This window comes from Hippocampus bargibanti, linkage group LG15 (assembly GCF_051943395.1).
Source record: "Hippocampus bargibanti isolate YZ-2025 linkage group LG15, ASM5194339v1, whole genome shotgun sequence".
Lineage (NCBI taxonomy): Eukaryota > Metazoa > Chordata > Actinopteri > Syngnathiformes > Syngnathidae > Hippocampus > Hippocampus bargibanti.
The window spans coordinates 5443340-5466206 of record NC_142748.1 but is presented as its reverse complement, the minus strand read 5'-3'; the positions used below and the strand labels follow the sequence as shown (position 1 = coordinate 5466206).

At 41.0% G+C, this 22867-nt stretch overlaps 1 protein-coding gene and 1 long non-coding RNA gene across 4 annotated transcripts in view; one reads left to right on the top strand and one right to left on the bottom strand.

Annotated features, from left to right (window-relative positions):
- Nucleotides 1–5902: 5902 nt before the first annotated feature.
- Nucleotides 5903–22867, bottom strand: part of LOC148887231 (uncharacterized) — a 70357-nt gene continuing 53392 nt past the window's right edge. The window contains exons 3-5 of one of the 3 annotated variants that reach the window (XR_016117605.1): nt 8527–9008; nt 8276–8436; nt 5903–6657 (exon numbers count right to left, since the gene is read on the bottom strand). This is a non-coding gene — a long non-coding RNA (uncharacterized LOC148887231). Of the gene's footprint in view, nt 6658–8275; nt 9009–22867 lie in introns of all 3 variants that reach the window. The other 2 variants (XR_016117603.1, XR_016117602.1) reach the window with 2 other exon arrangements.
- tekt3 (tektin 3) lies at nt 14102–18329 on the top strand. The gene is made up of 7 exons (XM_089015714.1): nt 14102–14767; nt 15124–15207; nt 15273–15343; nt 15430–15573; nt 15643–15865; nt 17037–17191; nt 17262–18329. Exons 1-7 carry the CDS (start codon nt 14237–14239, stop codon nt 17476–17478), a joined length of 1425 nt encoding a protein of 474 aa, XP_088871840.1. The 5' UTR covers nt 14102–14236; the 3' UTR covers nt 17479–18329.

Below are 22867 nucleotides of genomic sequence, written 5' to 3'. Positions count from 1 at the left end.
TAATGAGAGGAGAGCAGAAAAATATGGATTAAATACCAAAGAACAAGTCATGATTGCCATGACTTGACCATTAAAAAATCGTCACTCTCACATTGTGTACAGTATTTCCAAATTCAAATTTTCAGTTCAGCTTCACCTTTTCTGCACAGAAACATTTTTTAGTTTACATATGTTTCTTTTCTTTTTTTATTTTCCACTGGCACCCTGAAGGTCAACAGTACCAATGGCGGCCGTTGTTAACCCGGGCCTCGACCGATTCGGTATGGGATTCAGAGGTTTGATTCGCATAATTGTTTTGGCAAAAAAAAAAAAAAAAAAAATTACGTCGGATGCCCTTCCTGACACAACCCTTTGTATTTACCCGGGCTTGGGACCGGCACAATAAGACACTGGCTTGTGCCCCCTTGTGGCAGTTTACATATGTTTAATACATGACATTATACCTGGTTTTACACGGTTTTATTTCACGTGACCTGCTTCACTGCCACGATTTATATTTGTCAGACAAAACTACATCTAGATTATTTGGGGAATTTGCGCCGTCTGGCGGACAAATAACAAAACTACATCTAGTTTGATGGGGAATACGCGCCGTCTGGCGGACAAATCAAGGAAATACATCAAGTGTGCCATGTTTGTCCTCGTGACTACCGATAAAACCTCACAAAATCCTCAGCTGTCATGGTTGAGCGGTCTAAAAGTTTGGTTGCGGCCAGGCCGTATGCAGTTCAATTCCCACTGACACCTGCATATCTGTGCATAAATTCAGCAGATGAGCTGGGACTCGAACAGGAGTCGCTTGGACATTAAGTTTAGTCTTAAACCGCTTGACCAAGCTGGATTTAAAAACCTCCCATTTTCAGATTGTATTTATTGGCAAAAAAACATATTAGTACTCGTGACTACCGATCAAAATTTGCAAAAAAACATGTCTGCAATGGTTGAGTGGTCAAAAGGTTGGTTGCGGCCTGGCCATCTGCAGTTCGATTCCCACTGACACCTGCATATCTGTGCATAAATTCAGCAGATGAGCTGGGACTCGAACAGGAGTCGCCTGGACATTAAGTTTAGTCTTAAACCATTTGACCAAGTCGCATTTTAAAACCTCCTCTTTTGAGATTGTATTTATTTGCAAAAAACATGTTAGTACTCATGACTACCAATCAAAATTTGCAAAAAAACATGTGCAATGTTTGAGTGGTCAAAAACTTTGGCTGCGGTCCGGACGACTCCAGTTCGATCCCCGCTCTCGCCTGCAATTGTGTGCATAATTTCAGGTGAGCAGAAAAGGGGACTCGAACACAAGTCTTCCGAGCCGTAAGTATAGTCTTAGAGCACTCGACTAACTCGGATTTACAAACTTTGGATTTGGATGTTATATTTGTCCGCATATCCAATACCCATTAAAATAGGCGACACCCTGTGGATCACTCAAGTATGCCATTTCAGACGGAAGTTGTCAGCACAATTAGCTTAATGGTTAATGGTGATGGACTCCCAATGCGAAGGTGCTGGGTTCAATCCCAGCTCTGGGATTGAACTCATACTTTTGTTCAATCAATGACCTTCAGAATAAGACACAAGCAAAGACACCAGAGTTTCAGTTGGCGGTCTGAGAACAGACAAGTTTTTATTCTAAGTCTTTTTGTACTTCACACAAGAATATAACAATAGAACATAAGTGAGACCAACTAGTGGTGCCCATGGCTTATTGGTTAAGGTGATGGACTCCCAATGCGAAGGTGCTGGGTTCAATTCAAGCACTGGGCAACATGTCCAATTTGTACTTTTGTTCAATCAATGACCTCCAGAATAAGATATAAGCGAACAAAGCACATTTTCAATTGGGGCCCCGTGGGCCAGCATACTTACCGAACCTGAATCTGGCATAAATTTAGAATTGAACGGGACCAACAGGAGCTTGGATTAAAAACTCCCTTTTCAATGATTTATTGGAAAAAAAAAATTATATGTGCAGATAAATTTGCAAAAAAACATTTGCAAAAATGTTCAAAAGGTTGGTTGGGTCCAAAGGTTGGTTCCCCTGCCACCTGCATTCGTTCATAAATTCACCTGATATCGGAAAATCGCAGGAGTCTGGACAAGAGGCTGGCATTTTACTTAAACCATGCTTTTAAAATCCTGTTTTAATTTTTTTGAAAAAATGTAGTATCAATACCATCAAATTTGCAAAAACACCAATTTAAATTTGGAAAAAAACTTTTGGTGGTCAAAACTTGGCGTCCGCGCTCTCGTCCCCGCTTCTTCGTGCAATTGGTGCAAAATTCCGGGAAAAGTTGAAGGAGTCTAACCAGTTTACAAATTTGGATATAATTGGATCATTTAATTTGATTCAATTGGCATAATAGGCCTTTATAAATTGTGCACAACTTTAAAAGGACCCATATCAAGGTGTGCCATTCCAAGGAATGGGTTAATCCCATTGCTTTGTTCAACCGTTGAACCCAATTCAGTGCTTCAACAAACTCAAGAGACTCAAGAAAAACAAGTTTGAAAGCAAGTTTTGATTCAACGAGTTTCCCAAGTTGTAACAAAGTGGCAACTGTCTTTTTTGTTAAAATACTAATAAGTTGTACCAAATGCAATGTTCAATTGCTTTGGGCCTTCAATTGACTGCGAAAGGGTTCAAAAAGCATAAGGAACGCCACTTGGGAGTGGGCGAACAAGGCCCCAGGGATGAACAAGCGAAAAGCGACGAGCGAAGCGAAGGCGGGTGCTCGGCGGGAGCAAGCAAGGAGCGAAGGGCGAGCGGCCGGGTCTGCGAGCAACAAGCAGTCGGGCAACGGGCGCAACGCGGTAATGGACAATAAATTTTAGCGAAATCGCGTACCCATCCGTGGATAGGGCGAAACGCGGCAAAGTCGGGTTCAAGGCAGGCAGGCAACTGGTCAAAAGAAGGCATTGAGAAACAATCAACTGTCAACAATGAGATGTAACTTTTTTGGCAAAAAAACACCTATATACATGGTTTTTGAGGATAAAAAAAACTTAACCCCTAACAAATTTGGAAGGTACCCAACTTCTTCTTTAAGGGGGCCCTTACCTGTTCCATCATTTCTTAGGCCTTTTTTAATAAAAAATCAGTTAAAACAGGTTTTATAATATAAATACTTTCAATTTCTTTTCTTTAAATTTTTAAAAAAAATTTTTACTTAAAAAAGACTACCTTCATTGGAGAGATTGGCTTTCTTCTTCCCCTTAGGAATTCTAACCTTTTGGAACCTTTCTCAACTATGGTTGTTTCCCCACTTATGGGTCTGAAAACCAAAACAACAAATTAATGTCTCAAAAGATCATTTTTACAGAGCAAACTTTCACCCAATTAGCAGACCCCGCACAATACGACAAATGCAAAAAGAAAAAACAAATTGCAATCCTCTTAGCGACAGTCGGGCGAAGTTAGCTTTAGCAGGATGGGAGTTGGCTTAAAACAAAATCTTTCCGTCGGTTCCGGGCTTGCCATTTGGAAACTTGAACTCGCGGCCTTTGCCGGTTGTTGATCGGTGGCCGGGGCTACATACTTGAACACCGATGGAAGTCATCGTTTGGGAGGAAACACCGTTCGCAGCAACAGACTTTACAAAAACCTTTTTTAGGACGGACGATGATTTTTTTTCTTTTCCAAAAATTTTTTGGACTATTGGCAAAAAATGCAAAACATCTGGTGATTCCAATTAACCCAAATTGCGGAATTCTTTTGACATCACAAAATTGGAAATAAACTTCTAAATTCAGAAAGTTCTAAAGATTAAAACTTCTTTGGCCGGGAATTGCTTTTGAAGGGAATTGGTCGTTCGCTCTTCCCCCCTTTTTTTTGGGGGAAGAATGCTTTTCCCCCTTCTGACATAATTGACACCGCTGCCACTGATTCAAATTAGGAGTTTGGTCACAAAAACTCTGCAACCTTCAGTCCAATTTTTGTACCAGTAGTTTAAACAACTGCTTATGTCCGAAATAATAACAAGCCAAATGGTTATTGTCTTTGGTAGCTCAGTGCATAAAATGGTTAGCGCAGTAGTCACACGGCTCTCTGGTTGTGGTTTCAAATCCAAGAGTACTCACATTCTTCTAAACAGTGGAGGACCTGCCAGGCCTTCTTTTCTGGCCTAAAAATATCAGAATCACAATGTTAATTCACTGATGTTAATTATATTTTCTCCATGAATTCTTATTAAATAATTCCAAATAGTCTTTAAGCTTCCTTTCATTGTTTTTGCTGCTTCCAGATGTGTTTTCGTATTCATGCATTTAACCAAACACATTTCAGCCGTCATTTGTTACCAGGGTCAGAAATCTACCTGGACGCCTTCACAATCAGTTCTGCAGGCCCTGGAATCACGATGATACTGTTTCTTGAACCAATCAGATTTCGAGTTGGCAACCCAAGAAGCCTGAAGGAGGAGGAAAAAAATGGAGTTGGTTGCAGATATATTGTTTGAACCATTTTCAAGACTGACTTTTCGAGAATAGATGGCCATCATTAAGTTCCGAAGCTAGCAAAAAGAGCTAATAATATTGCAATTTTATGACATGTTCATAGTAAAAAATTCGGACAGTATTTCTTAAGTTTCTTAAAGTCGCGAGTGATTTCCTGGACAACTGCACCCTCTAGTGGACGTGTAGTGATATAACACCACAGTCGCAGCTGATTGATATTGACATAGCACCACTGAAGGCCTAGGAGTGACATGCACGGCCTGCTACTGCTTTCAAATCAAGTTTGTTCGGTTGACTGAAGACTACATTGTCTATTGGTAAGAATGCCAACCATATGTTGACCTGCAGTGGTCTGCAGACAAGTCCATGGTGGACCTAAAGACTCTAGCCTAAAGTAAATAAACAAACAAACAAACAAATAAATAAATAATAAAAACAAAATAAACAAATGAGACATGTACGGAGTCATTTAACAGATATTTGTAGAGCGGCCATGATAATTTCTCCACATATCATAGCTGGAATGCAATGGTTGTAAAAATAAATAAATAAAAACGCGTGCACGAGCACACACAAAGAATGTCAGACATGTTTAAAGGGAGTTAGGGGGGAGTATTTATAAAGTGCAAGCCCATCCGAGCTGACATGCTTGGGATGCTCCGGGTCTTGTCACAAGTGAGCAAGTGAAAGGAGCTGCGGCATTCCTTTACTCATGCCTATGCTAATATCACTTTCACACAATCGTCCCAAACGAGTGACAAGACCTTCGCCCGCGGACCTTAAAGGACAACCGACGTTGCCGGACAAGTTGTGTCCATAATTTGTAAAATGGCTTCAAATGACTTTTACTGAGCGTATTTTACAAAGATTCGACCGCCTATAGCTATATTTTACGTTTTAAGACTTGCGCTGAATACTCCGGAAGTCTTGTTTTTGAGTTGGTGACGAGTCCGTACGTGACGTCACTGAAGGAACGCCCCTGACCGAAAAAAAAGGACACATATTAGCAGACCTACCATCACGTCAATGCATTTTGCTGTACTTTGGTCTTAAAATGTCGTGTAGGACCAAAAAGAGGCAGAAGAGGGCGACAAAGCTCCATGTAAGGAATTAATCAGCCTGTGGAAACGGGCTGATTAATTCCTTACACGGACGGCTTTGTCGCCATTTTCTGCCTCTTTTTGGGTGCGACGTTTCCCACCCCTGATGCCTCAAAATGACACGGAATAAATTCTTTAAACAATTGCAAATATTTATGCTTTCCTCTTCAGAACTATTTGAATCATATTCATAACTGGATGCGTAACAAGAAAGCATCTTCTCCGAATCTGAAGCCATTATTTTGATTCTCGTGCAAGGCAAGACGTATCGCCATGACTCCACGAACAAGGACCTTCTGAAACTGGCCACTTCCGGTTTCAAATTGGATTGGATTGGATTGGATATGCCTTTATTAGTCTCACAGTGGAGAAATTTACATTTCACAGCAGCAAAGTGATGAAAGGAATGAAAGTAGAAAAACAAAATACATGAGCTGCTGGAAAGGCAGCCACTCTCGCGGCGCCGTCTTGAAGTCAAAAGAACAAAAAAAACTAAATAACAAATAATATGACAGCATTGAGACACTATGACAAAACAAAGACACAGAGAGACATTCATTCTTCAGGACTTGCTGTACCCTCTTTGTGATGACATGAAGCAGTTCTAGATGAAAGAGGAGGGATCAAAGCGTCTTCCACCAGTGGATCAGGGACATCATGGTGGAATGTGCACGTCGACTACAAGCTAAATGTTGAAAGCAAACGCGCAGCTGTAGCATCCATTGATGAAAAGAGATTGTCTCACATCTCCTGTTCCACATAAATCTGCTTGAATTCCTAGCCGCAACAGCTCCACATACGCATCGGCGCTCTGCGCTGACGCTCCTTTCTTCTTATCGCGGGTTCCTCAAGCCATGCATCCATCCAGCCGCAGACTGTCCAACAGCACTGACCTTTCCGCTAAACAAAGCGGGGCTGTGAAGATGCTGCCCATTACAGGCGCAAAAAAAGCACAATGGCCCCAGTGATGTCCAGCGATGACAGTGGAATGGCACCGACATTCCTCCCATTCAAAAACAGTACTGGAATATTCATGCTGCCGAAAAGGCGCAACCGCTCAGCACAGTCTCCTCCTTGATGAATGTCGTGGTCAAAAATGCTGAAAAACAAAAATTGAACAAAAATTGAAGTACTTTAAGTCATTTTTATTTGCGTTTTGACTAAAAATATCATACTGCGCGTTTTGGGTATTTTAGATGCTACCAAACGTTTTTCTGATGTCAGTTAGGAAACAAAAAAGTGACGTCGGCTGTCCTTTAAAGGCCATTCATTGCGCTCGTGCATTGCGGCAAAAGACATTTTGGTAAATAGCGCCTTCTGCTGTCGACTGAAATTCACATCACATTTTTTTTAACGAAACACAAGGAGAACACCTTGAGGTTGAAACGCGAAACAAACATCGCCCAAAGTGGGTCCACCTCGTAACCTGGCCCTATGACGGATGCCAACCTTGTAAATTCAAAGCTCTTCAAATCGGAAAGGAAACGATCGTCTCATAAAAGTCTTCCCACCGGTGACTGTCTCAATTGCAGACGTAGTAAAAAATGAATGAATGGAACAATGGCGCTCCTTTGAAATCATTTACAGCGACATCACGTGACCCGGGACAATGTCGGCCTATGTCGCAGGAGCAGCACTCTCGGTACAAGTTCCGCCTGCAACCAACAGTGGGCGTTAGGGTGCTCCCATTTCTTATCGTCCTTGAATGAGTTCTTCGCTCATCTTTGGCGGATTTTCTACCAACACACTCCCATCTGCAACGCTGACGTCACACCGACTGATCCATCCCGCCCGCGCCTCGGAGAATGCGAGGCGGACAAGTGCACAGAGGCAGGCTTGTGGCGCTGGCGGGACAATTAAGTGCAAAGATGGCGGCAGCTCCCCTGAAGCGGTGGAAGAAATGAGGTCGTAAAATCCGTGTCTGGCTTGATGTATTAGCTATAAAATCACTCCGCTTCACTTTCCCCTTATAGAGACACTAAACTGTTATTTATTTATTTGCAACTGCACTGTGTTCATTATTTGAAAACAAAACAATATATATATATATATATATATATATATATATATATATATATATATATATATATATATATATATATATATATATATATATATATACTGTATATATATATTTTTTGGTATATATTGTATTGTATATATTGTATAAGACATTACGGAAAAAAAGAAAAAACTATGTATTTTTTCGTTGTTTTTCTTTTCATATATATTGTATAATACATATTGTACTAAATATACATTGTATTATATGTATTTTTTTGTTTAGTTTTGTTTATTTATGCACTTCCATTGTTTCTAGTGATGCATCACCTATATATATTTGACTACAGAAAAAAAACATACATCTATATTTTTTCTTTTTGTATTTTTTATAATATTAATATTATTATTATTAATAATAATAATAATAATAAGAAGAAGAAGAAGAATACATTACATTTTAATCACCTTTGAAAGCTCTCAAGGACACTATATACTGTATTTTATATATATATATATATATATATATATATATATATATATATATATATATATATATATATATATATATATATATAACATTAATTGCATATTATATATAATATTATACATTATAAATACTTTTTATTTTATTGTATTTTTAAAAAAAAATTATTTACATTCTGATTTAGCCAGCAGAGTGCCAGCTGAGACCTGGTTGCTCTTGCTTAGAGTACCTAATGTTTTGGCTGATGAGTTTCCAAGCTCCTGCGGGGCTGCCGGGGCTTCGCTTGTGGTTGGCGGGTTGGCGCTGAAGAGGCCCGACGCTTCCAAGTCGGGCTCGGATCGGCCGCGTGACATGGGGTCTTTGGGTGGTCGCCCTGTGAAACGAGCGCAGCTGGGTAGATGACAGACAAGAGTATTTTCCCAGAGCGGCGGCGGGTGGGACCTGTCACATTTCTTAACATTTAGCCGTAGAATGACTTACCCGGAAATTGATGACACATGCTTGGATCGTGATTGTTGCCATTTTCGAGGTTTAAACTTCCTCGCTGACCTTGGCAGAGTCGCTTGGAGGTCAACGGGGCATTCCCAGCTGCTGTGTGCCATCTTGATACACACACGCACGGACCGCTCACATGGCTTATGCACCTGACACAATCAATGCCTGGCAGACTAAATACAACCTTTTCATTTAGGACTGCATTGCCCGGCTAATTTCAGGGAACATAATCATTCCCACTTACATTCACGACCGTGGACAATTACAAGGCAATTCTAACACCTTAAAATTATGATGTCCATGATGTGGACTAGACGGGTTTGGTGTACAGACCATGAACACTTGGACAAAGACCTCGTTCTACTCGGGTCCTAAATTGGGCAAGCAGAAGGACAAGTTGAGCACTTGTGCTGGGTGGCCGGCATGCTCTCAGTGGGGGAGGTTCAGGCGCAGGGGTTGGAAAATGCCTGAAGAAAACAAAAAAGGCTTTAGTTTGGGGTAAAAAATGCCTCTCCTCCGCTTCATGCAGAAGCGCCGCATCTGAATCTCCCGCCCCTCTCGCTTTTGTTCGCGAGGACGAAGGAATTTAGCCGGCGCGGCTAAAAAGTGTCTATTTGGATGTAGGATCAGAAGCCGCGAAATGACATTCAAGGGTGTGTCTCCCGTGCTTGGCGGCGCATCCGACACCTTCCAGCGTGCCCTTTGACCTTTAGCATCGCACGCGTGCAGATTGCTCACAAGTCGGGCGAGAATGCGTTGAGAGCAGCTGTTTGTATGGGGGGGGGGGTTGTAGCGCTCAGGTTGCGCTTTTTTCAAAAACTATCCAAGTGGACAGTGAGCTGCGTTAAAGATACGCATTCCGACAACAAATCTTTTTTTTTTTTATTATTATTTTAAGATAGCAAAAGAGGCTAGCAAGCTATATTAATTTTGCTGTCATGTTTTGCTACGGAAAAATATGACCCGCCGCTTTTTAATGGCATGAATTAAAATGTACAAATATTTTTACTGTATCATCAAATAATTGAATGTGATGAATTAATACAAGCTAAAATCTCTATTTTAGGTGGAGAGGAAAGAATAGGCTAAAAATTAATACACCAAATTCATAGAAATCCAAAAGTGTAAAAACAAATAACGAGTTCAAGGGACGCCATTCTCATAGAGACCCCCACCGCAGTTTGTGCTCGGCCACTTCGCCCCAGTGGTTGCCCGGCGACGGGCAATGCTCGGATGTGAATCTGCTCCATACTAAATCTTTCACTCTGCTTTTTTTTGTTCCTCGCCACTTTCAATCACCTCCATGTCCTTTCTGAATAAAGTGAGGCTTCACAATATGTTGTTCAGGATGGAATTAACTATTTTGTAGCTTAACTGAAGCTGGGGATAAAAAAACCAAAGATGGCGATATTACAAAAGTGTCAAAAAGGAACCAGCAGGACGTTGGAATTTTCAAAATAAACCAAAATGGCTTCCGGTTGGAAAACTGCATTTGTAGTGGAAGTGTCCATCTTGGTCCTCAGTTCCGTTTTGTTGTTCCTTTCAGTCCCAAATACTGAAAGGGACACTGCCAGAAATGCAAAAGTGTCCACTCCAATGCCAGGGTTTTTGTCATTGTCGCTTGAATTCCAGGACCCACAGAATATTTTGTGTTTTACAACTACATAAACATTCAATGCAATGTAAGAAACCTTGGACTCGCATCTTTCATCAGAAAAACAATAGTTATTTCCTAAATTAGATGGGTCTGGAGTTATATGAGCTTGAAATGAGGTCCAAATTGCAATGCAATACATACATATTGGTTCACATAAGACACAGGTGTCAAAGTAAAGGCCCGGGGGCCAAATCCAGCCCCTCGCATAATTGTTTTCGGCCCGCGAAAGCAAATCAAACTTGTGAAATTCCATGATGCTTGCTAAAATCTTAACCAAAATTTCATATTGTTGGATGTGAACCACAATAGCAGTCATTATTCTTGACTTCAGATTTGAAAACTAGTTATTCATTATTTTGTTGTGCGCTCTACATGTTATATGTGGAGGGGATTAAACATTCCAATGGCTTCCCCAAATTTATAACGGCCCTCGAGAGGAAACCATAACTACAATGTGGCCCGCGGCAAAAAATGACTTTGCCACCGCTGCTTTAGTCTCTCTTCTTTCATCAGGAAAAAAAGAGTTAATTCCTAAATTATATGGGTCTGGACTTATGTGAGCTTGAAATGAGGGCGGCTGTTCAAAATGCAATGCAATACATACATATTGGTCTTTAACATGGAAAAAAGGGAAATCCTGCCCTCTTTGGAAAGGAAAATAACATTATCAGAGGCCATGGCCAGCGCTTGATTGGCACCCAAACACGAAAAATCAAATTTGGGAATTTTCCATGATTATGCGTGTTCACAACACCCACCAGAAGTGTAGATGTGGCCTGGCCAATGGAGCAACCACTAACATATTTAGAACCGGTCGCATGGCAACGGCACAGCATCTATTATGCTTCCGCACTGGATACGCTTGACAGGAAGTAGACGGACAGCCATGTTGTTTAAAAAGCCCTTCTTTCCCCAATCGCCTGAAACAACTTCAAGGGTGTATTTGATGCTTCAGAATGAGTTACATTGGGGCGGACACAAGCGTCCCCTGTCCCGCACGCCCTCCCTCCTGGCTATGAAATCAAGGCTCCTCAGTTGCGGGCATCCAGAGTGGGCCGAGGGGCCATGAATGGTGGGCTTTGTCCGCTCCGTGGTCATCACATTCCATCGGAGGCACTGTGTCGAAGCGCAACAGAGCGGAGGAGAGGCCGCAACCATGCAAGGGTGGGGGTTGGGGGGGGGGGGGTATGCGGGCACTGTCCAGACACTAACATATGAACCTCTGACATTTTATTTATTTATTTATTCATGCATTCATTTATTAGTGTATTTATTTGTGTATTCATTTCTGTGTTGATATACTAATGTCTCTATTCATTTATTTGTGTATTTATTTATTCATTTGTGTCTATTTATTATATTTATTATATATATTATTATGTATTTTTTAATGTATTAATGTTTTAATTATTTTATTTATACTGTCCAGATACTAACATGACCCTCTAACATTTTATTTATTTATTTATTTATTCATGCATTTATTTGTGTATTCATTTCTGTGTTTCTTTATTAATGTCTCGATGTATTTATTTGTGTATTTATGTATTCATTTGTGTTTTTATTTATAATATTTATCATTATGTATTTTTCAATTTTAATGTATTTAATTAATTAATTAATTAATCACGGTATTATTTTATTCATTTATTTGTTATTTATGTAACATTCAATGATGTATTTATGTATTTAATTTATTTTGTTCTTTATTTAGTTTTTATTTGTTTAATAACTCTAGTTGATTGATTGATTTATTGATTGATTCATGTATGTATTTCTGCATGTATTTCTGCATGTATTTACGCATATATTTACACATGTATTTACGCATGTATTTTTGCATGTATTTTTGCATGTATTTTTGCATGTATTTATTTATCTGTATATTTATTGATGAATTTATTTATTTGTGTGTTTATTTGTGTATTTATTTATATCAGAATCAGATCAGAATCAGAATATGCATTTGTATGTATTAATTATTTTGTATTGATGTATTTATTTAGTTATTAATGCATTAATTACTGTATTTATTCAATTATTTGTTTTTTTTTTTATTCATTTATTCGTTTATTTGTTTATTTATTTGTTTGTTTAAATCACTTGCTGTGCCAATGCGCCAGCATGCCTGATTTGAAAGACCCACGACATTGTTAGCCCAATGGTGCTCATTGCTGAGGCGTATCTTTTTGGGGCTTCAAACAAGAAGCTTCTTTCCATCCTATAATGAGCTTGAGTCGTTGCACAAAACTTTGAGAATGCACCCGCATCACACACATCTACCGGGAATCATGTAGCATGTTTGATTTGCTGTGCTTGGCATTGGTTGAAGAACACACACACACTTCTGTGGCGTTATCCAACGACTATTCCACTCACAGGAGGAATTTCATGGCTTACTCCTAACGTTATTTGGATGGCGTTATATTTATAGTCTGTGAGGGCATGGTAGGACAGGCTCTCTGCGCATGTTGGGGCTTCATTAACCTTGCCATGTTAAGCGATGCTGAGACTTTTCATTCCAGTCTAAAAACAAGCTGCCGTGTTTATGAAAATGGGGTGCTTGAGCAACGGCCCGAAAATTAAAAAACACAACTATATAAATGGACTAAATGTTGTGAACAAACAACACTTTGGTCGACACTTACTGGGACTACAAAGGCAGAGGCGCACATTTTTTTCCCCCATATAATGCAGCCCAAAGGTGTAAAATTTTCGAGAGTTTGTGTTACAAAAGCTCCCAATAAGACATTGGTGTAAACGATCCCCATTTCCAACATTGACGTGTAACTCTACACAGATTATGATTGTGTGTCCTTTTTCCTGCCACATCAATTATTCAACTGCTGAGTGTAATCTAAACTGACAGCCCGCTTCTTTGCTTGCCAGCTCAGATTGCCTGTCAGCCCATTTAACGTAAAAATACATGTATTATTAGTGTATTTTTTTTGTTTTGTCAAATCTCTAATGTTGTACAATGCGAAAATTGACATTTTGGCTATGCATTAAGCCTTGCTTTTGGCAGCTATTAGCAATTAATGTTATTATTTTTTTACAATAAAAAAAGCGATCAAATCAAAATCAATCATGATCTCAAAACGGGTGGTTTAACAAATGATTGCTGCCTTCTACAATCAGAAAATGTGCCTACCCTCCCGAACATTTGATTATTTAGGGGGTCAAATATCAGCATTTATTTAAAAATAAATTCAAGTCAAAATAAGTCTTTTTTTTAAAAACAGAAACAAATGTCTGATGTGAAATCTAAAAAAATGGTGGTAGCTGCTATAAATGTAAGTATCTTCTCATTAAAACATAACTACAAAATAATAATAATAGTAATAGTAGTAGTAGTAGTCGTAGTAGTAGTCGGAGTAGTAATAACAACAACTATAATAATAATAATAACAATAACAGCAACTAATAATACCAACGACAACACTAATAACAATAATAATAATAATAAGAAGAAAAATATTCTTCTATGATGTAAAATCAAAAATATGGCTAGGCAAGGGTGTGGTGAGTTATTTTAATAAAAAATAATGATGCTCCCCTTCAATATAATGTTATTAAATAAATTCACTTGCCATCCTAAGTTCCAGGAGCCAAATTTTGGTGTTCACGCAGGACATACTACACGTCATGTACACGGAGTGCATGTTGTATAAACTGCATTCCGATCCCAGTTTATACTACAGTGTACTGTAGCTTTTTCAAGTGCAAGGCCGTTGGGTCATTTTACACTCAGGGGGACCATTCGGCTTCTTGTATTGACAAAGTAAAAGCACCTGCTCAGCATGAACGCGGCCTGCTGGGGAGGGCGGCGGTATCCCACGGCAACCAACATTGTGTCAACAGAAATCTTGGACCGGGGTCGCTTGCCGCTGCCATTGGCTGGCCTGGCCGATGAATGACTTACTTAGAATCCCTTAATGTATTATGCATGCGCCATCACCTTGCGGAGGACTCGTTCTCATTCGCAGGTGAGGGACACAGAGAAAGGGAACCTTTAACTTCTGGTGTAGATTTTTAAGCATGGAGATGACAGAATTAGACGCGCGACCCAAGACCTCCCACTTCCTGCCCGCCATCTCCACCATGGCGTCCAGCTACCGAAACACGCACGTCCACAACACCAACCAATGGAGAACCGGCAGCAACTACAAGAACGATGGCGCCATCCCAGCTTTGCAACAAAGCATCCCGGATCTCATCCGCACAAACACCATGTTCCCCTCATCAAACCGGAGTATACTGAGCACCCGTTACACGCCTGACGATTGGTTCAAGTCCAACCAGGTCAACTACCGGCAGTCGGAGGCGTCTCGAAACAGCGCTGAGCGTCTGCGGCGTGACACAATGCGCCTGATCCAGGACAAGGAGCAGCTAACGCGGCGCATGCAGGAGAATACCAGTAAGGGTATCGGCGAGCGCCTCAACGACATTGCCTTTTGGCGATCGGAGTTGAGCCATGAGGTGGACAACGTGGCGGGAGAGACCGTGGCATTGGCTGAGGTCAAGCGGAGGCTGGAAAGGGCCTTGGCTGAGACTGAGCGGCCTCTTCAGGTGAGGTTTGACTATCGAGATTCTCTGGACCATTTTTTTGGGTCTGTTTTGGACACACTTTGCCAGACCAGGGGTGCTCAATACCGAGATTGCAATCTACCAGTTCAGATCTCCAAGGTACTATTGGTAGATCACATGACAAGGTGATGTTGCATTGTCATGACTATACAAATAAAGTTGAGTTTAAAGACATGTATAACAGGTAGTTCATTTTGACTTGGTTATTTCATAAGTACAGTAGCTCCCATGCTGAAAAAGTGTGAGCACCCCTGAGCCAGACTATATGACTAGTTTGTGTATTTGTTGTCAAAGGCTAATAAGTACGTTAGCATCAATGCATGTAAACTTTTCACCAGGTATCCCAGGAATGTATGTACCACCGCGACAAGCGCATGGCCATCGACCTGGTCCACGACGACGTCGAGAAAGATCTGATCAAGGTGAAAAATGATGGAAAGAAATAAAATAATAAAATCTAATGACAGAAGTAAATGGATTCAAACAGGAAGTGGAAGTCATAAAATCCTGCCAGACAAGAATGAAGCAACATCTGGAGAGAGCCGCAGCCCAACTGGCGTGAGTCTCGTGGTGGCGGGTGCAACGGAAGGGCAATCACGTGTCAATTTGTCTTGATATTTGTCGGTTTATCGCATGTGAAACAGGTCGAACCGTGCGGCGCAGCACGAGCTGGAACGAGACCTGAGCGACAAAGTGGCGGCGCAGAGGATAGACGACCGCTGCCATCACCTGAGGAACACGTCAGACGGCATCGGATTCTTCCGTGGCGTTGAAAGACTCGAGCCCTCGTGAGTTGAGCTGAATGAAAACCACTTTGATTCCAAGATTGTCAACATATCGCTTTTATCTGGACGCAGGGTCTCACTGCCCGAGTCGTGGTCCAAGTACACCGACGACAATGTGCTGCGCTCGCAGGGCCAGCGCGCCGCTTCCCGCAAACTGCGCGACGACATTGAAGCGCTGCTCGGCAGCACCTCCAGCGAAATGTGGAGTCAGTTCAACAACGTCAACGTGTCCTTCACCAGCCGTGTAGCACAGACGGCCGACGCCCGAAACAGCTTACAGGCGCACCTCGGCAAGGTCCACATTGCAATCTCGCTCGTTTTCTGTCATTTAGTGATTGACGAGGGCGCCAGTTCTACACTAAAATCATTGGATCATTGGGGTCAGAGGTTCATATCTATGGAGCATGTAACAATAATAAAAATACATTTAATTGATAAGCGCCTTTCAAAACTCTCAAGGACACTTTAAAGTCACAGGATAATGTTTTTCTGCGGATGAGCAGCGGTAACCAGATGTGCAAGTAACGTAAATATCATAGCCTTCAATCAATATCCACGTTTAAGAAAAAAAATGTTACACTTGTAAAAATGGGTGTACTTATTGTAAAAAATACACGGCTTTACATTGCATATAAATTTTATTTTTTATTTTTTTTATTTTTAATAAATGTTACATTTGATTAATGTATTAATTAATTCATTTATCTATTTTAAATGGATGTACTTATTTATGTATTTACCTATTGATGTATTTATTTACCTATTTATTATTTACCTATTTATTTAGTTAGTTATTTACCTATTTACGTATTTATTTATGTATGTATTTATTTATTTAGTTATTTACCTATTTATTATTTACCTATTTATTTAGTTATTTACCTATTTATGTAGTTATTTACCTATTTATTTATTAATTTATTAATTTATTTATTTATCTATTTTCCAAGTTATTTAAGTATTTATTTAAATATTTATTTACCATTTTAATTATGTATTTGCCCCGCGACCCTAATGAGGAATAAGCGGTACGGAAAATGAGATGAGATGAGATTATGTATTTGTTTGTTTATTTATTTACCTATTTAGCTATTTGATTATTACCTATTGATTTACCTATTTATTTATTTATTCATTCATTCATTTATTCATTTTATTATATTTTTTATGTACTTATTTTATGTTTCTTTTGTTTACAGTAGAAATGTTACATTTCCGTTACAGGTAAAAACAAACCCTTTAAAAAATGACAGTCACAAAAATAGTCAATAGGTAGTCAAATAACTAAATTTCGATGTGTGGTTGAATGAAAAAAAATATGACTTTATATTCAGAAAACAGACAAACGGGTTGCACCATGAAGTATATTTAGACAACAAGAAACATCATCCCCACACATTCCAAAAGCAGCACACGGCAGCGCTTTGTTGTTAGCCGTTTATCTCCTTTCTGTCGCCATGACGCAGAACCTGCAAGAGATTTTCCAGACTGAGATGCTCATAGAGTCCCTGCAGAAAGCCTTACGAGACAAAGAAAACCCGCTCAAGGTGGCCCAGACCAGATTGGAGGAACGCACCCGCCGCCCCAACGTGGAGCTCTGCAGAGATAACCCGCATTACAGGTGGGTTTGCCACTTTTTTTTTAATTTACTTTCCTCTGGCCATATTCTAACACCCGCCTTCCATGCCCAGGCTAGTGGAAGAGGTTCGAGAGATTGAAGACACTATCCGCAAGTTGCAGGAGAGGCTGCTTGAGGCCAAGGGTAGCCTGCAGTCCCTGCAGAGGACCAAAGTGACTCTGGAGCACGACCTCTCAATCAAGGCCAATTCGCTTTTCCTGGACCAGGAGAAGTGCATGAGTATACGCAAGACCTTCCCCAGTGTACCGCGACTCACCGGATACACTTGAACGATACGAGTCGACCACTTTGAACGACTTATAAGGCGTGCGGGGTGATTGTGTGAAAACAAAACAAGTGGCTTCACATTGTTGGGGTGTTTTTCTGGACTGTCATGAAAACAAAGAAAGAAAATGCGAATGTTTATCCATTATTATTATTTAAAACGAGTCTCACTCCAACAAGAGAAATAATCAGGCGCTGTTGAATACATTTTATTTACTTTTTGGACAAATTGTACTTGTCGGCGCAGTACTTGCGTATTTTAGTGAGGAAGACACGGTGACTTCTGAACAAAACAAAACCGATTGAATCATTTTCCGTTTTGAGAATATGTCGCCACGGCAACCAACAGCCTGACATTTCCGAGTCAAACCAAAAGCACAACAAATTCCCTAAGTAAGATGAACGCCTCACTTTTTCCTCATGCTTCGATCGATGATGACAATGTGATTGACATAATTTTTAAAGGGGTTTGGCTTTTGCTGTCGCCATGGAAACGAATGTTGCGATGTCACAAAGAGAAAAAAAAAAACGCAAAAATGACGCACAATTTAGTGTTGGTCACATTTCTTTTGCTACCAATGCTATTTTAACTCATTCACAAACATTCACAAATTTATTCGGGAATTGAAAATATGACATAGAGCGCCGTTTCCGAATTAGTTTGGGTTTTGTTTTGTCTTGCTTGGGTGCCGATAAAGCGTTGGCCAGACCTCCAGCAATGTTTTCCCCTTCCACAAGGGGGCAGCATTTCCTTTTTTTTCCAAGTTAGCGCTTTGTTCCAGCTTCAGCTGTTGTTAAAGCGCTATATAAACCAATAAGTATGTATTGCATTGTATTTTGGACAGCCGCCCTCATTTCAAGCTCATATAACTCCAGACCCGTATAATTTAGGAATTAATTATTTTTTTCTGACGAAGGAGGAGTGTCTAAGGTTTCTAAGGCTGTATTGAATGTTTACTGTATGTAGTCCTAAAACTCAATATTCAGTGTCACCTGGAATTCAAGTGACAATGACAAAAACCCTGGCACTGGATTGAACACATTTTTGCACATCATCTGGCATTGAATGAGTTAATAGCATCGCCATGTAAGTAAAAAAAAAATGGGATGACATATTTAGTCTATAAATGATTAGATTGATAAACCTTTTAAATCCCACTACTTATATTGCTAGCGCTAACAACTACTTGACACTATGGCGTCAAATCATTCATCGCGTACAATTTGATGTTTGTTGACAACCGGCGCCACCGTTACGAGCCTTGGTAGTGTCTCTCCACAATGACGGGATGAGCACATTTCCAGACGCGTCCATCTACAGTAAAGTCTCGTTATATCGATATCGGATATATCGATAGTCCCGGTTATAGCGATACTATTTCTATGCACGCACGGAGAAAATCACATGCAAACAGGGTCGGATATATCGATAGTCCCGGTTATATCGATATTTTTCTGGACTCCCTTGAATATCGATATAACGAGACTTTACTGTATTTTGGAGACGACAAATGCATCGCAATGCACGTTTATCCTCTGTAGACACACACACACAGTGACAGCCCTTTCACATTTGTCATCTTAATCTCATCTGAAAGTCACAACATGGTCAAGGCCGACATGTACACACACAATAACCTGCATCTTTATCAGTCGCTTTTACGATGACTCAGCATTTAGCCTCCAAGGGAGACATCGCAATCGGCCACGCCTGACCCACGCCGTGATCGAATTGCCACCACCGCCCGCAGCGCAGAGGCCGGGGGTGGCGGACGATGGCAGCATACTAATGCTTTGAAAATCAATAGGTGAGAAGACATACGTCCAAACACGCGGACGTGATTGCGGTGCAGTTTTCGTTGTTTGCGACGCCGGAGGGAGCGACGGCACCGATACAACTGATAATGCCATGAGTGCTTGTGTGTTTATGTGTATGGTGCCATTGTATTTGTATGAGTGTGTCACTTGCACTTTGCTTTGGGTGTAATATTTTACAGCCCTACTGTTCGCGTGCTGTGCAAACAATACCGAGTTTGACTCTCAACACCGGGCTCCTACACGGTGTCCTCAAGGTGTGTGTGTGTGTGTGTTTAATAGAGGTGAGTGTGTGCACATGCACACCCGAGAACATTCCAGAGCAATGCAAATAAAATGAGTTCTTTGATGGAATGTGTTTAGATGCTACGATGCTAACCAAGCAATGAGCGTGATTCATTTCTATCATAGATGCGTACGAGCAACTGAGGTTAGCACAAAGACTCTGTATTGTTGGAAATGTCCAGAAAAAAAGTGAAAATAAATGAGTTGCAGAAAGTGAAAGGATCATAGCACAGGCTATCGATTACAATCCAGAGATATCATGTGCAAATATTTGCCCCTTGACAACCCAAAGAGGCTACAAACAGCGTAAAGACTTCAAGAAAGGATCAAAATTGCACCAAATGGACCTTATCCAAGCACCTAAAATACAGAGAATCCCAAGAGAAAGTCTTCCCAGGAAACCGGGGTAGTGAAAACGTGTTTCTGTGCGTCTCCTTTTTGGTGGGACGCAAATAGGCACTCCTCTCTGACACCCCCCAACCAGGGCCTCCCTTCTCCCGTGCATGCGGAATGTACGCTGGAATCCTTGCGACACTCTAAACATATTGGCGGGTTATTTTTAACGGCCGCGTGTTATTTTGCATCGTGACATTCCGGCGGCAGAGACTTGAGAGGGAAAGCGAGTGTGTTGCTTGGGTGAAATGTTTTCCCTCTGCTATTTTTATAAATAAATATTGATTCATATCGGATTTTGTTATTGTGATAGATGACTTGAGGCAATGAAATAAGCCATTGATATCCCTCTGCAGAACCAAAGCACCCATTTTACATCAAAATAACAGGAAGAGAAAGCATTGTCATTCGTCATCAAGTGGTTTCACTGGTAGATTAGCCGTTAGCATGCAACGGGGACCTCCCTTGCGGTCTCCCGCGGTGGTTCTCGTCAGACTCCGGGCAAGCGTTAGGAACGATCATGGGAACTTCCTGTGGCTGTTGGAGCGCGGCCATCGCGTGGAAAGAGCCTCTCGAGTGGCCGCTTGAGCGTCATACTGAAAAAGCAAAGGAGGCGAGGAAGTCTCATGGGGAAAAGATAAGCGCCCTGTGGTTTCCCTTTCCAACGGTTTTACAATTGGGATAAGACTACTGGACGTGTTTCCTTTATCTTTGTGGGGTTACTTCGAAAATGTGAAAAAGCCATGCCAGAAATGACAATGTGACGATGTCAAAATGTAAAAACAAATCTCTGTTGAAAAGCGACCGCAAATTAGCTTGGACCACAACACCAAAGCAAACTCACGTCTCCAAGTTCTATCAATCACTCATTTTGAATCTATGACCACTCCGTTGTCTCAGAGCACAAAGACCACAATTGATTTTCTATTTAGGACCGTCAAGATGGCTCGCAAAGTATGTCCGATATTCAGGTGCTAGCTTGTGAATTATTAACTTGACGTGTGGTAAGAAAGTGATATCGGTTGGCTTAGCATCGATGCAAAAAGAAGGTATCTACAGGTCAGTTACATTCTTGCTACATTTTTCAATTTGTTGGAATTAAGAGTCAATTATTTCATGGTGTTCATTGGATGAAGCTAGCATGCCATTTGCACACCGCCCCACCTTTCTGGCGTTGCCTATGACGACCTCGGCAAGCAATAAACGAATTGAAGGACATTCATCCCTGCAAGCAATGCAGCCATATTGGATAGCTGAGATTTGCATCCCCCACCAATACTCCCCCACCCTCCTCAGGGCTTCCCCATAATCACATTGGCCAGGTTTTAATGAAAAATCGAACAACATTCTGATGCATCCCTGGAACTCTTGAAGATCTCAAGCAACAAGGACCGTGACTGTGCAAACATGGACATATAAGGAATGGAAAACATTTAATGAGAGGCGGCGGTGGCGAGGCGTTTTACTGCCGGGAGGAAGCTCGCTCTCTCGCCACTCTTCCCGTGTCGGCTAACCGGGCTATCAGAGGAGCTGCATAGCGCTCCGTCGGCGGCCACTTTAAGGATCTTGCTCGACTCAATCTTGACACAAGTATGGCTGAGAGATTTGATGTTGACACGTCTTAGCGGCGAAAATAAGCACGCCGTCTGTTTTTAGTTACTAGTAAGCGACAGGAAGCGCAGGCACACCACTTCCTGAGGAACTCGAGGAACTCGATCTCCGACAGCAAACATTTGGGAATATTTACAACTTTGACCGCTCCTTGGACATTTCCTGAAATTCCACCGGTTGTGTCGCGATGAGCAACACCGGTGGATATTTTTACACACATTCACACACAAAGCGGCGACAGAGGAATGAGTCATATTAAACAGTGGGAGGACCCTATACACAGTCAAGCTAGAGTAGGAAGCACATTCACATGGCCCATGAGTCACCTAGCTTACGATATGTTTATATTTCTTATTTCCATGGAAACCACAAGCCATGTCCAGTGGAAAAGGACCCTCTGGTTGGCCGGCATTATCAGAACATTACAGCGCTATAATTGCAAACTTACATCCGAGTCATGCAAAGGCGCTTGTATGGAACGCCCATGAGATGATTGACGCAGTAATATCGCCTTCCAGTTCCAAAACTGCATAAGTACAGTTCAAAATGAAAGTTGTTATCAAGTCTTGACATCAACTTAATTCCATACCACCTGAATTTTGCTTAAGGACACTTCAACATGGTTACACGATCGAACCCTCAACTTTCCAGCACAACCTTGAGCCAAGTGTGATTTATATCCAAATAAAATGGTGCCTTCATAGAACAACATTAGACAACTTTGTCTTTTTTTCTAAATATATGTTTCAAAACTAAAGGAGTTAATTCAATCATACAATCCAGTGGTGTGCAATTGGTTTTATCATTAGGCCTTCAGTGGTGCTACTTCTGAATCAATCCAGACTGAAAAAAGTGCGGTGTGATTTACTACAAGTCCACTAGAGGGTAGCATTAGCCGGCAAATGACTGACTGACCTTTCTTTATGTCGATGTTTTCTTGAAAAGTCCGTTTTGAAAATGGCTTTAACAGGAAATCTTCACCCAACTCCATTTCTTGTCCTCCTTCAGCCATTGTGGGTTGACAAAAGTGTTAATAAACAAAAAATAATAATAATAATTTGCTTATGCAGCTTGCTACCGATACAGTATTCTAACTCTTGTCACTAGCGGCTTGTGATCAGAGCAGTTCTCGCAAATTATGATTGGCTAGTGACTACCCAATCACATCGCTGATGTTGACCATTGCCTTCAAGAAGGTGTTGACACCCATTTTGAGTTGCAGTTTGATCGACACATTTAATGCGACAGGGCCTGCAGAACTGATTGTGAAGGTGCCCAGGTAGATTTCTG

Bases quoted from the DNA above. Each gene is read 5' to 3' on its own strand.
- tekt3 (XM_089015714.1), top strand. From the start codon at position 14,237: ATGGAGATGACAGAATTAGACGCGCGACCCAAGACCTCCCACTTCCTG. The intron at 14,768-15,123 runs GTGAGGTTTGAC...ACTTTTCACCAG, and splicing joins AGACTGAGCGGCCTCTTCAG to GTATCCCAGGAATGTATGTA. The intron at 15,344-15,429 runs GTGAGTCTCGTG...CATGTGAAACAG, and splicing joins AGAGCCGCAGCCCAACTGGC to GTCGAACCGTGCGGCGCAGC.